The sequence below is a fragment of the Gymnodraco acuticeps genome, unplaced genomic scaffold (assembly GCF_902827175.1).
Source record: "Gymnodraco acuticeps unplaced genomic scaffold, fGymAcu1.1, whole genome shotgun sequence".
NCBI lineage: Eukaryota > Metazoa > Chordata > Actinopteri > Perciformes > Bathydraconidae > Gymnodraco > Gymnodraco acuticeps.
The window spans coordinates 683,181-698,279 of NW_022992152.1; the positions used below are offsets into that span (position 1 = coordinate 683,181).

Here is a 15,099-nt window from a genome sequence, read left to right on the forward strand (position 1 = left end):
TCCTTCGCATTGAAAGACACTATCCTATACATTTTGAATCTAAACACAGTCTGTTTCCATGTCATATAAACCTGTCAGTGTCTCATATAGCATGCCAGTTAATGTTATGCCCTACATAACATATGCTATATTCTTAATGTACCTAAATACAGTACAGCGGGGAATGGATACTCATCTTGCTCTGCTTGGGGGCCACTTGTGGAAAAAGAGAGGCAGCCAGGGGCCAGTTTATATCCACAAAACAGACATTTGGGTCTTAATGAGTGTCACCTGCCATTTTAATCACATAGACGTGCTCTATAAGTCTATTTAAATGTTTGTACTGTTTTGTCTAAGTAATTGAATATTATCAGCATACTCATTGCCTTGAATAGCAGTCAGAAACGTCACCAACAAATATGTTAGAGCAGGGGAATCCAAACTACGGCCCGGGGGCCAAATGCGGCACGCAGACCATTTTGAATCGGCCCTCAGCAAATTAAAAAAGTATAATGTATAATAAACTTGCCCTTGTCTTTTATTATGCTTCTTAAATATATATGTTCAAATATATAACACAGTATTCATCTGTTAATAAGCCCAATTTTCAAATAAATGCAGTCAATTAAAGTTGGAAACATTTTCTAACATATCTTAGTTGATAAGAAAAAAGCCCAATGACTTATTTACATAACAAGCTTGAAAAATACCCTTCATATTGCCCCTTATTATAATCAATCTGAGGCTTCTGTTTTAAGGGATGAGCTGCAAACACACACAAGCATAATGTATCTACATTTGATTGATTTTGCTAACTTATAACTGAACTTATAAGGCAATATAACTCTAGTGAGTGGCTCAGTCCTTTGTACATTTTTCTGTATGTGGACCTCAGTGAAAAAGGTTTGGACACCCCTGTGTTAGAGCAATTTTCCACCACCTACATGTGCTCCGTTGGAGTTTTTACGCACAAGGGGGCAAAACTGTAACAGTAACAGCTCCTCCATAAGCTATGGGTCTCATACCAGACTGTCAGTGTGTCCTGCGAGAAAAAAAGAGTTAGTGTCTTTGTCTCTTTGACCATAGAAATGGTGTATATGCGCTCCACATGAGTTGTCATGGTCAGTTACTACTCTGAAGTGAAAGTCTAGCAGCGTGGTTCAATGGATGGCAACGTTTGTGGTTCTCTAATAGTTGCTAATGATCCCGAGGCGGATGGTTGTTGGATACCGTTTGGGTTAAATAAGTGTTCTCTAATAGTTACTAATGATCCAGAGGCGGATGGTTGTTGGATACCGCTTGGGTTAAATAAGTGTGTGATTTATGATTTGAATTTGCCATACAAATTCAAATCATAAATCACATGTAGGTATTGTTTTTTTCTTTAACCTGTTAAACCCCATCCGCCCGCCAGCGGGGGGAAAACGCATAAGCTGCAGGAAACAGCGTCTGAGGGCTTTTTAATATTTAATAAACTATGAATGTTTCATATCCATTTAACGGGAAGAAACTCAGCTAACTGATGATATGAACTATTTTTAGCAAAAAAAACAGCCTCTGAATTAGCCCTGAGCGAAAAAATGCTAACGCCATTAGCACAGAACTCAAGGTATAAAACCCTTATTACTTATCGTAAATGCAAATCCAACCCAGCGATTAGCATCGTGAGATTACACGGATTCGATAGGTATCTGTATCATCACTCCATGATCAGTACTCGCGAAATGAGAAACAAAAACAGCCATCACAACATGTGGCATTAGGTAGCCAACACTGCAATATGTCTTACCTTTGTTGTTGTCTGATCAAAAGTTGTCTTCAATGGCATTAAAACGATAAAAACGCTGCTGAAGGTTAATCCATAGGTTAATCCAATGTGCCTGTGTCACTTTGAAATGATTTCTGATAATCCATCAGCAATAAACCTAGGTTTAAGTTTTTAGATTTCAGAGCGTAAGATAGGTTTCGCTTTTGGAAAACTGCATGCGCATAGCCCTCATTTCTCAATGGTAACGTTGGTGTGTATGTGGAAATCCCCCTTTGATTCTATTGGCTCTAACGTTTCAAAAGAGATGTCAATCATCAAAATCGACCAATGGGTTCCAGAGAAACGGCAACAACGCCCATTTCCACCCAAATGACCCCAGAGGTGGAGGTTTCTTTTTGCTAAACCTCTCTAAAAAGGTCAAATGTCACTTATTTTTGCATCAATCTTGATACAGGGTACTTATATGTTGTACTTTGGATTCCTAAAGCTTTTAGTCTACTAACCCATCATTCTAGGGTGTTTTTTTTCACTATAAGTAAAAAAGAATTTTTGGACGGACACTATAATTTACATTTTCATGTTCAATCTGAATTTTCTTTAAAATAAAAAACATCTATATTGATTCTGACTCTTCTGCATTCAACTCACAGGTTTATCATTACTTTGAGAAAAAAGATTATTAATTTTTCCCATTTAGAAGTGTAGTTATGGTCATTTGTTCTGGAAATGTCATTTTCGAGCCTGAGACATGAAAAACAGGCTTGGGGCTTAACAGGTTAACCTATCCCATTCAATTGTCATTTGAGTTACAGGGTAGCCTACATTTTGAAGCTCTGAAAAAGCACAGGCCGTCTGGCTCATTAAGCAGTGTTTCTAATTCAAGTCACAGTCCATCTGCACAAACTGAGCCTTTAGTTTATTCGGATGGAAAATGCAGAATTGTAGTTACATTGGTGGCAATAGTCCTAGGGTTGCCAACTCTCACGCATCTGGCGTGTGACACACGCTTTCACTCTCAATCCCACACTGCCCAAACTATTCTCACGCCAAAAACAAGATGAACCGGCGATCGTTTTTGGTTGGTTATTTACAATGTTGAGTTGACAGCTGCTCAAGCTGTCGATCCCCGCAGGCCGCGGCCACCACTCTTAACAATTAACAGAAAGCAGAGCAGTGGGAGCCGGTTGGCCAATCCGAGACCCGTATTGCGCATGCGCAGATCTAAGATCCAGTAGAAATTATAAAAAGTAAAAGTCTGCTGCTTATTGTTCTACTATGCCAAAATATAGTCAAAGAGTATATGAGAGTGAGTGTGTTAATTAATATATTTGGCAGTTTGGAGTAAGTCTGTAGATTTGTGTGTGTGTTTCATAGGCCTCTCACGATAATTAATTTTGTTGGATACATTTTCCCGGAAATGATTGCGATAAACGATAATATTGTCGGCACCGTTGTATGACCATTTTAGACCACTGACATAATGATAATATATTATATAATTCAAGTACATCCTTTCAAACTGCTATCACATCCTCATGTAAATGGCAATTTATCGAGGTAAGAAAAGTTATCGAGTTCATTTTTATTTATCGTACGATAAGTCAATTAATTGCTTATCGCGACAGGCCTATGCACACAATAAAACAGTGGAAACAAACATGTATTTGACGTTCATTAGTGAATGAAACTTTGTGCCCTTTATAGTGTGTCCCCAATATTGTGTATTTGTATATATATATATCCTATATATGCTAAGGTCCCGCTACTGACACGATAGCAGTCATTTAGTGCGCATATGTGTAATTAAACCCATGATATCACAAACCTGTATTTTTGGAAGGCCATAATTGAGTCAGCACAAGTAACCGTGTAGGAAGTTATCACCGGCCCACAGCCACAATTGGTAGTGTTTGACAAGACCAGAAAAAAAACAGATATATGAAGGGAAAGCATTGAGGTAAAATGTCATCTAATTAGCAGGTTTTCAACCACACCATCATTCTGTAGCTTGAAAGTGTCCGTAACACGTGGGTAAAACACTACTTCATTTATGCAACAGCTCCACACTGTGGACGTTTAAGGTACTACATGTAGACTAAGCTAAGCACACATTGCAACAGGCCTATGTATGGATCAGTGCCATTTTGTTTCCAGGCTTCCCATAACTGTTGTATGTATCCTTAAATATATAAAAATAAATCATACAACATATGATTTTAAATGATATATATTTAATAACTTCACAAAACAGCACAAGGATGGAAGTTTCTATTGGGTCATTCAGACAGTGAGACACAAACAGTGAAAAGTTGACAGTTAAAATAATAGCAGCTGAGGCAGAAAGGGAAGAATCAGAGGGAGTGAGGACAGCTAAAGACCATCCAAGAACATGTCAGTGCCAGCGCTCTGATAGTGGCCCTATCCAGAGTACTATGACGAGAAATAGAAATCCAAACGTGTCTCTCTACATATATAGCTGAAGACTTTCCAGTGGTTTTGCCAGTAGCTTTTCAGCACCCAACCCCTCTCACAACAACACAGATGTCATAACTCAAACAAGACTTTCACACTAAAATAGGGGGAATACGGTCTTTAACATATACACACAGCAAACTCCAGTTTAAATATGAATCTGTTTATACTAATAAAATAAGGAAAAGGCAGTTTTAAGCCTCTGTAACTGTAAGCGGCTACATTTAAGATGTTCACATCATCACAAAGAGAAAGAAAAATAACATGAAACAAATATCAATCAACCATGAAATCAAATGATCAGAGAAAAAAAAGACACATGTGTTACATTTCACAAACTGATGTAAAGGCAGTGACAGATGGTAGTTTTTGGACAACATTGATCAAAAAGTTGCCAAAGTTAATCACCCCTTTTTATCCCTAAAACAAGTCTGTCATGCTTCATTATAACATGTTGAGGAGAGTGTAACTGCCAGTATACAGTATATTGCTGTCTGAAACTAGCGTTGGAAGTCCTTTGACAAGAGGCTTTTAGTCATGTGTGAAAGGTCTCTTGAAATGGCTATAAGCTGTCATAAGGGTTAAGCTTGCACAGTAAAAACTAATACAAATATTTTAACAGTGAACTTATTTGGGTCGAAACCATGGGGGAAACGCACATAGAAAGAGGTATGCTTATTTCATTGAATTGTAATGAAATTTCACGGCATTCAGCCGCACTCCCGCCCTTCACAAATACAGATCGTTTGACAGCATCCCATTAAAAAGGAATTCAATAAATGTACAACATTCTGCATGTAGCACATTCTCAAATCACATGTCCAGCCCAGAATATTGCCAGATCGCTGAGTCTAAAGGACTCCATTTTGATGATTCTGATGTTTTTAAATAAATGACTGAAGTAGATGTAGTGTTCATATTCCGGTAAACCAGCAGTTAATCGGCATAGGCAAAGTACACAGTTTATAACTAATAACTTCTGTTTGGCTAGCTGTCTATTTGAATACAAAATGTTAAACAATAAAAAGGTGGGCATGGGTTTATCCCAGATGTTAGGTAATGAAGAGAGCTGTTAAGGTTGTTTTTTTATCTAAGAACACTGCTGTGAACTATGTTATTGCTGCTACTGCTAGTTACCTCTATAGACCTGCAGGGAAAACTAATATTACAATCAATTGGATGAAGTAATTTTCAATAACCAAATAATGTTTTGTTATAAAGTAAAATACATTTCATATTTTATTTGGCACGCGATTGATGGGGCAAAATACACCCAATAACACAAATCACAACACAATAAAGTGTCTTCATTCTTGGGACCCTTAATGATGCATATTAGTTTTGAGATTTGTTTTGCCAACCTGATAAAAGTTTCAGAGAGAAGTTTACAGAAACCAGTCACACCTCTGTGACAGTGCACTGTCCATCAGGACTACGTGATCGCAGACTGATTGCAGAGCTCGAAGGCCCCCCCCTCGGAGGCATCCTGGCTGGCTGGTTCTCTCTTAGCGGTCTTTGCCTATGTCTAGGTATAGATTCTGCTCTCTCGCACTCCCTTTCTTCCTCACTGTCACTATTGCCGGATGCATACTCATATACCTGTAGCTCATCATCTCCTTCCACGTCTTCACCCTCTGGCTGGCTGATAAGGAGCTGGGATAAAGACTCTTCCACGCTTGGTAATGAGGCAAGAAGGGGACTGGTAAGATGGCACCCCAGGTGTGTTGGAGGTCTAACAGGAGGAATAGATGCCATAATCCCAAAGGAAGAAGACTGTGATGGGCCATCAGTGTCCGATCCATCAGCTGAGCTGATGCGTTCTGTTGCAGCTGGGGGGACAACTGGTACAGTAGCAATGGGGGCAGGTTCGGGGTCTAACCTTAGTCCTGCAACTCCCTTCTTGGGGATATCTACAATGTCCCGCTTTATCTTGCGTCTGCGGCCATGCTCATTCCGGCGATATTGCACCATGTTCTCCAGGTCTGCCACATAAAGAAACCCCGCAATTAGCATCTCTGTGCTCTTCCTGTCCTTAGCGAAAGCCTCCTCCAACTCACGACTGGTCCTCTCATCATACTGCCACCAGCCGTTGCGTCCCTCATAGTACCACGCATAGTCTCCACAGGAGCCGCCCCCAGCCTGGCTCACCCCTGAAACTGCTGCTTTCAGTTCTTCAGGTGAGAGCAGAACTGGCCGCTCCAGAAAGTCTTCTGGGACTTCCTGTCGGCAGAGAGCACAGCGTTTACTCTGCCAGGAGGCACCTTTGACACACAGGTAGCAGAAGACATGGAAGCATGGGAGACGTACAGGGTGGACGCAGCTCTGCAGGCAGATGGAACACTCCGGGTTGACGATGGAGGAGCTGGAAGGGTCTGCAGCACAACTATCTCCCACTTCCTCCATCAGCTTGGAAGGAGCCAAAGCATCCATTGAACAGTCCACTCCTCCACAGCCTGCCATACTACAGAGAGAAACACACCAGTGTCACAACAGATCTGCATGGCAAGACTTGCACTGTTATACATAACTGTAATGTGTATACTTGAATTTAAATTAAAACATGTAATTTGGGGCTGGTCCCACTGGACATATTCTGTTCCGTTTATAGTTTTGTGAACGCCTCAATACAAAAACATAAATGTATGGTTTCTATTGTGAAACAAAGTGTTCAAATCATAATAGTTTAAGAAATGTGAATATTACATGCTGGGAAAGCGGGCAGCCATGATTGTAGCCCGATTGTATTACAAACTTACTCAAAGGCCTATTTTCTGCAGTCTGACAGAGCTAGCCACCTGACTACTGCTATGCTAGCTAACTAGGTCATTTGCTACTTGTTACATCGCAATGTGTTTTATACCAAGCAGTGACGCTAAAGGCTCGTATCTTTAATATGCACTAACACTTTGACGAAGAAACACTAAAGTCAATGTGAGAAATAACATTCACCTAGCTAACGTTAACTTAACAGCTGCTTTAGCATACGCAGTTAGCATGCTAGCTGTCAGTGTGCTTCCAGGCTATTTAACTTCTATATTTACAGATACACTCACCTGAACACTGGGATACTTCTTGAAACGTCCTCAGCAGATGCTCAGGTGGGAAAAATTTATAAAGCTGCCTTCATATTTGACTATAAAGTTATGAACGCCAAGTATTGACTTATTGTCGGTAGGTGAAGTATTCCAGCCAAGCCCATCTGATTTCAGTGCTGCTGGGTCGGCCTCACTGCGTCCAAAATTGCAACTCCACATGATCTGTAGATCTACTACAGCTGCGCACAGTACGTACCGTGCGTCAGGGTCTACGCATTTATGAATCATGATACAGTATATGATCTTTTAACAGATTCATGACATGGTGCTCATCAAAGGCTTTATAAAAGTTTGGTTTATAGTAATTCATTATTTCATTAAAAAAATTAAAAAAGAGTCCCCAACAAGCTGCATTAAGGCTGATCAGTCTAGTAAAGCAGTATCAGTAATAATAATTTTACAATCATCTATGGTTACCGACAAGTTGCATCAAAAGCACTACTATATATGAAATGTCTCTGATTCAGCTTACTCCAACAGTGTTAAATGTAACCCTGGAACACAAACATTTTACAAGATAACACAATCATCCATCAATTTTTTTTTCCCATTTCTGTTGGTTTGCATAGAAAAATCTGTTTTATTTTAGATGAATACATCTCTGCATTTAGAAAAGTTGAATACCTCTGCCATATCAACACATAGTCTGTAAGGAGGCTCTTTTACAACCTTATACAACCCACTTGGACTCTTTGGTCTCTTTCTGTTGACACACTTCCTGATCTGTGACACGGGGGGGCAGGGGTCACCGGAGACACTCGGAGACTTCAGAACTTGTCGGTCACGCGTCTCCTGTCCCCTCCTGTAGGGCCGCGCGCTGCTTCTCCAAATACATGGACCCCAATTTGTCCATCCTCCAACCTCGCAGTGGACTATAAAGATAGAGGACGATCGTGAGAAAGATAAGGTATCGGAGTAGAAGCAATAAGTAGCATAACATTGAAATAAGTAAACTACAAGTTTCTTAAAATTGTACTTAAGTACAGTACATTTACTTAGCTACTTTACACCACTGCTTACAGGTAACGAGACATGAAAAAGACAGTGTATTTGACATCTCAGCTGTGTGAAAACAGTTTTTTATTTTCTCTCACCTTGGGGGGTGCATTGCATAAGCTGCACATCCGGCTCGAATCCTTTGGGGCAGGTGAGATGACATTGGCCGTGGAGAAAGTATAGGTCTGCTCTACACCTCACACACATGTTCCTCCTTACACACATCTCACAGCCTGTACAGCACTCTGACACTGAGGGACACAAACACATCACATTGTACTGTAGACCCCCAGTATCATGGAAGACTTGTATGAGAACACACAGTGCCTTACCTGTGCATTCACGGAGCACCGTGTTCGCAGTGAACCCGATTGGACAGCTGTCTCCACATTTCCCCCCGAACAGGAAGTGACCCGGGTGACAATGAGTGCAGAAATGTTCACTGAAACAGGAAGCGCACTCGTCCTTGCACCCTGCAGATCAAGGGAAATTAACTGGTCAGCAAAGACTGTATCAATAAAAGGGTAGTGACCACACTGTCGTTAGTTTGATATTCTTAACACTGACTTTAATCAGTTTGCACTAAAAAAAGTGGTACAGCTGCTGTAACGATATAATACAGAAATAAGCATTTATTTTTTTATTTCATTTGGCTAAAAATGAAGAGCAACATATTCAGTTGATAAGCGGTGTCTTGTGTACAATAACTTGAAATGACTCCTCCCACACCTATTATAAATGTGAAATATATACATTTTGCTGTATGTTTATATTTGACCTGTTGTACCTTTTTGCTCCTGCTGTGTTTTTTCTTTTTTTTCGTAATCCATTTTCTGGTTTCTAACACACCTTTACACTCTTATAATATCATTCATGTGAGGTGTATTTCATATTTGTAATCGTGAAATTAACAAACAATTAAACTTTTACTTTAACGTTTTTCCGTCACTCGAAGATGTGTATGGACTTACTTGTGCAGGTGCCGATGTGTGGAAAGCGCCTGCCATAGTGACCCCGGGGACAGGAGGACAGGCAGGAGCCCCTCTGCCGCATCCCGTCCAGCTCCAAGTGGAAGAAGAGGCGAGGTTTGCAGGACAGACAGCCGTTCAGGGCAGAGCATGACACGCAACCTGCAGGACAGACCCTGCTCACAGAGGAGCTTCCTGCGGATGAACAGATATGAAATTAGTGCGTCCGTCTAAAAAAAAACACAGCTGGAATTTTAGATTTTTCCTAAACCTGTAAAAAGACAATAGATTAAAAATACTCAGGAACGCTGTGCTTTATGAGAGCACAGAGCGATGCTTTCAAATTCAGTGTGCAAGTAGGTAAAACCAATAGAAATCATTGAGTACATTATTCCCTGAAAGCACTCATATTATGTTCATATGTAGGGTTGGTCTACTGTTGACTATGTTACACTAGATAAATCATTTTACAGAAGCTTTGCAGAACATAAGCATTAGAGAGGTGAGGCTGACAAGTTAATTAATACTTACGTCTTGTGTTATCTTGGCCTTCTGTAAGAATCATGAGGTGCAGCATCCAGATCAACAAAGGTATCCACATCTTTCCCATTCAGTACGGCATCAATCCAGTCACCTTGCATCACATCCCAAATCCCATGATGTACAGTTCATGGAAAAAGGTTGGATTTCTCCATAAAATTCATTCAAATGGACCCACGTTGAACTCTGGTCTGCGTAAAAGAGCGGTCGAGTGCAAAATGTTTTCTTGCAGAGAAATCCCATGTGCATTCCACGAGATCACTGAAGAAGCCGGCAGAATGCCACGAAGAATGCAAACAGAAGACAAACCATTGTATGATAGTCGCAACCCAGATGTAATGCAAGTTTGGATAAGCTGCTGTGGGCTCGTCTATGTTATCCCCCCGAACACAGACACACTCCCCCCTCTTCTGTGTTACCCGTCCTCCGTGACACTCCCCCTGAGCCTTAAAAATATCAAAATATGCATATTTTCAGAATTGGAATAATAATACCACCATGATATTACATTATATTATTACTTCAACTTTTTCTGTCACAAAGTCTACATTAATTATCCAACTGAAGCTTAACATTCTGGGTATTGTAAGGTCCCCCCTCTTCCCAAACGTGTTTTGTTTTTCACTTGGATATTTGACCTTCACACCAAAACTCTGTTCTCACATTCTGCAGCTGAAGGAGGGAAGTTTTTCCATGCTCACGTTGAATCAGTTTAAAATGTATACGTACGTCTTTGTGACCGCACAATTGGAAGCCAATGGTGGTAATGCAAGTGTGAAAAAAACCATTCTCTTAAAATGACTTTGAAGTGAAAAGGACAATGTGTGTCCAGGATTCCAACTTTTCCAAAAACTAAACCGTTTTTGTATGTTTAGTGAGGGTTTGAAATGCATGTTTGATGGGTACAAAAAAATTGCATATTTCTAGTGAGATCATTGAAATATTTCGGACAAAATGTTATCGACTGTCGCTTAGATTCATATGTTGACCAACATATAATCATTTGAGCAGATGAAAGGCATGATTGCTATTCATCTTGCCTCACAGCATGTTGAAATGAGAGCTTGTTTAGAGGCGAATGCAACACATTAGGTACAACTCTTTCACTCTCATCTTTCGGTTTAACCATAATGTCAAACGGGCGGATGTGTGACCATAACACCACAAATATCTCCTCATTTAAACATTAAAACATGTTTTTTTAAGCATGTCATCAGAAGATCAACACCAGCTCATCAAAGTCTTCACATGGGCTGGATGAAGTCACAATGACGAAGACAAAACAATACCCAGCACAAAATAACTGACATAACCAAGTCTCCATGCTTTTTAGATGTATTTAAACTTAAGGCATGATTGGGCACTTCGTGTTCTCCATGAAGACTGGCTTCAGGAATCCTGAACCATAACCATAACCAGACCATAAATAAATACATACTGAGTGATTTGACTACCTCCCAATGAGAAAAAAAAAGAAGAGGGCTGGAGGTGTCAGAGAGAATCTGCGGTTCCCACAAAAACTCTGGAAGGCGATAAAAGCAGTAGGCTGCAGACGATTTGTTGTTTGGCATCCCACTGAGTACTATCGCCTGTTTTGGGAACTCTGTGGTTCTCAAAACAGATTTGAACTCTCTAGTGCTCGCCTTCCTGGAATCAAGCTTCCCTCTGCAATTCATGCTTCTTTGCTTTGGTCTATAATCCTTTCAGAACCTGTCAACTCTGATAGAATCAAATTGTGGGGGTTTGTTGCTTTTGCTTGATTCTAAACGTTTTGTTGTATTGTTGTTAAAATAACTGTATTCCTCTTCAAGACAGAAAAAGTTACACAATTGAAACCATGTGATTCTTATTAAGAAAGGCACTGCAAGTTATCATAATATGATGTCTGCCAAAATGGACGGCCGTGCTTTCTTCGGCCTGTCTGGAAAAATGTCAGAAAAAGAATGAGTGGAAGCTTATCAGTGAGATTTTACATTGAAGCTGATGTATCATCCTTGAGACGCAGCTCAAAGTTACACAGGGCCAGACAGGGCTACGCTGGCTGCCTTAAATTGTCACCAGGTGCTCAGACACAGACAGGCAAGGCAGATTTTTTTTGTTTTGAGAGAGGAAGAAGAGTGTGTTTCTCAAATCCCACAGGAACAAGCACAAACTCACGATAGAATAACACCTCAGAGGATCCTCTGGACGTGCAGCCAGCTGCTGCGGAGAAACACCATCCATCAATCTGCGTGCAGTAGATACTCAAAGACTAGCCTACCTGCCAGATGGAAACTCAACAGGGATTAGAAAATATATGCAAATGCTAGAGGGCTCTGTCATGACAATGTAAAAGTAAAGGAGAGAACAAGCAGGGCAGGTACAAGGGGTTCAAATGTCAGAAGGGTGGAGCTCCACAAACCCAGTAACAACTCCACAACCTGACTGGGAACATAAACATGACTACGCTCACTGGGGTGCCAGATCAGATTCTTGAAGAAAATAACCGCCGGAGGCCAAGGAATGTCTTAGCTGCCGCAAAGAGAAACGGGGAATGAAAGAAAATGATAATAAAAAAGAAGGAGAGCCACGAAGAGTTTGAGAGCCATGTTTATTGACACATGTAATCATGTTTGCATGGTCTAAAGTACAATGAATGAACCAACGTTGTAATTCAAATGTTTGTATCAAATCACTTGATCTACTGTTAAATAAAGACTCTACAAGATCTTAAAACAGTCCACTATAACACAAACCAGAAACAGCTTTTAGGGCATCGTCTGCCATGAGCTTTTACTAAAGCACAAAATGCATATAACATCTGTTTCAAATAAAAATCAAACAGATAATGTCGGATCAGGACATTTTACAAGACATCTTCACTGCTAACAGATGCCTAAGAAGGCAAAAAGCCCCTCGCCGTGATGAAGGTGTGAGCAGGATAGCATCGCAGATAGTCTATGTAGCGTGAAAAGGAGAGGAATTTGGGAGGAGGCCGAGCCCCGCGCCCAGTGAAGACGCTGTGAGGCATGCAGCTTTAAAACGCTGACCATGACCGGTGATAGGAGAGCGAGGGGAGGGGGAAGAGATCTGGAAGTACTAACTTACTCCGAGCTGTCCACAACCTCCAGATCAAAGCTCAACACAGTCATGTGACATGTCATGTCTCCAATGCTTTCTAATGCGAAGGTGAATGTTATTGCAGCAGCATTCATGGCATGATTACATGTGATATGATGTGTGTGAATTGAAGTGTCTACAATGGGAGGGATTGTAAGGTTTACAAGAATTTAATTAAGAACAGAAAACTCTTGTGAAAGGAAAACATTTACACAATAGTAAAAACACATTTTCAAAAGAAAAATATGATGCATAATGAAAAAGGAAGAATATTGTCGCCGTCCTAGAAAATGTTCATAAAAATGTCGAACTTCCCCGTCTTCATCCCTTCGCTTTTTTCAGCATTTTCTATAAAAAAATGTTTTAAAAAATGATTTGTACGTTTATCCCACATTCAAAATGGAGAAATTAGAATGTGTACATAGAAATGTAAAATCATTATTAGTAAGTTGCTTGAGTAAGTAAGTTAGACTACATATGATTAACTGTCAACTCCAATTATAGATAGAAGAACCAAGACAACCCACTTTAGTTGGAATACTAGGATTGTAATGCAGGAGTGCTAATGTCCTGCAATGTGTGGTTACATGTTATTAAATGCACTCAATGTAAAACTTTTTTTTTTTATTGTATATGTAACTTAAGCACCTCTTCAAAGCATACCATGAATTAATTTGATTGATGTCAACAGTTATTATGTATTGTATTAGTTTACATGCTTGATTAGTTGCCCTTTGTAATGCAATTGCCTTAATACAATCCAAGATGGGTGCAATAATAAAAACCTTGATAAACCTCCTGCAAATTAACTAAATTCAATAAATCCACTTACATGTTATTTCACACATGCAAATACAGGACCCAAAGTCATGCGGTTGTTGTGGAGGGTTCTTTAGATAGATTGGTGCCTTGCTTAAGGGCACCTCTTCAGCTCGCAGGAGGTGAAAATATATCATATTCCAATCACTTGTATATAGACTCGTATTGCACTATTTTTCTTTTTGTATTTACTTGCACTATTTTTTCTGTTCTTCCACACTATTGGTGGAGCCTGGGACCTAAGATGTTCATCGTCATAACTACACTGTAGCTATGTAGTATGACTAATAAAAGCCTTGAACTGGCACCTCTACGTTTAACGTTACCAGGTAACACTACGTACTGACTGTCTGAGCTGACCTTTCCACCATCAGGATCCCAAGCCACCTCAAATACAGCCTAGATATAATTTATAAATTATAAGATGTGGGCCACCTCCGGAAAATTAGACATTTCACAGCAGTCTTAAATACAATCAATGACAATAAAACAACTGTATTTAAAAACGTGCGAGTGCCTTTGGAGTATTCACTGCATTTCAGAGAACAACAAAAGGACCATAAGAAAATCTGTTGGACTCAAACAACCACTATAAAATAGTTGTTTCTTATTGTACATTGACTATCTAATAATAACATGAGATTATTTAATTAAAAATAACAATAATTGCAGTTTGAATCAGGAGATTGCAATAACGTTTGAAATCTTTGTCTAGTAGTATACGGTTTGGCAAGGCCCTTGACATTTGAGGCACGTGTTTAGCCGTAAAATATAAATAAAGTGGGAAACAACAGTAGCTTGTACAACTTGTGATTTGAGCTTCCTTTTTAACTAACCTTGGACACTGCTTTGAGGTGATGAGCTCTGATCGTTGCAGATTTCTCCTGAAACGCGTTAGCCTTCGCCTCTTCCGCCAGGTTGCTCAAAAACATCAACATCAGGAGTTCAATCTGAGGAAAAGTAACACCATAATTGTTTATTGATTAGCTGTTAGCCATGATAGCAGCGTTAGCCACAAATAGAGCACTCAGAAACATTAGCAACATTAGCGCGTTAGCTCTTCACCATTGCTTCTGACGTCGGCTTCACGATTATGTTAGTCTTCGCTTTTGTTTTGATTATAGATTTCAATTTGGGCGCCTTCTTCAGCATGTTGGCTAATGTTCAGGGTGATACAAAAGTGTGTTTACTTTTTTTCAATCTCCCGCTTCTCTTACTTCCGGTGAACTGATTCTTCTTCGTGACATTTGCATCGTCACTTGTTGCCATTACTCCCCACTACAGTTTAAAATGTCTGGTTTATATTTCTGTTTTTACAGTAAGGATAAAATAAAATACAACATTTATTCAATTTGCAAACTAT

General features: G+C 39.9%; 2 protein-coding genes across 4 annotated transcripts; both read right to left on the bottom strand.

Moving 5' to 3' along the window:
• Positions 1-3,958: 3,958 nt before the first annotated feature.
• LOC117538548 (E3 ubiquitin-protein ligase rnf146-like) lies at positions 3,959-10,173 on the bottom strand. 3 transcript variants are annotated; one of them, XM_034204356.1, is made up of 6 exons: positions 9,810-10,173; positions 9,282-9,473; positions 8,643-8,783; positions 8,409-8,561; positions 7,998-8,186; positions 6,360-6,680 (listed from the first exon to the last, which is right to left on the bottom strand). In XM_034204356.1, the coding sequence occupies exons 1-6, from the start codon at positions 9,886-9,888 to the stop codon at positions 6,622-6,624; spliced, it is 813 nt and encodes a 270-aa protein (XP_034060247.1). In that variant the 5' UTR covers positions 9,889-10,173; the 3' UTR covers positions 6,360-6,621. The 3 variants fall into 3 exon arrangements, with proteins under 3 accessions (XP_034060246.1, XP_034060245.1, XP_034060247.1); XM_034204355.1 differs by lacking the exons at positions 8,409-8,561; positions 8,643-8,783; positions 9,282-9,473; positions 9,810-10,173 and having other exon boundaries at positions 3,959-6,680; positions 7,998-8,151; XM_034204354.1 differs by lacking the exons at positions 7,998-8,186; positions 8,409-8,561; positions 8,643-8,783; positions 9,282-9,473; positions 9,810-10,173 and adding an exon at positions 7,273-7,950 and having other exon boundaries at positions 3,959-6,680.
• A 2,216-nt stretch (positions 10,174-12,389) lies between these two features.
• On the bottom strand, positions 12,390-15,017 carry cenpw (centromere protein W). The gene is made up of 3 exons (XM_034204357.1): positions 14,802-15,017; positions 14,573-14,686; positions 12,390-13,265 (listed from the first exon to the last, which is right to left on the bottom strand). The coding sequence occupies exons 1-3, from the start codon at positions 14,886-14,888 to the stop codon at positions 13,239-13,241; spliced, it is 228 nt and encodes a 75-aa protein (XP_034060248.1). The 5' UTR covers positions 14,889-15,017; the 3' UTR covers positions 12,390-13,238.
• Positions 15,018-15,099: the final 82 nt, after the last annotated feature.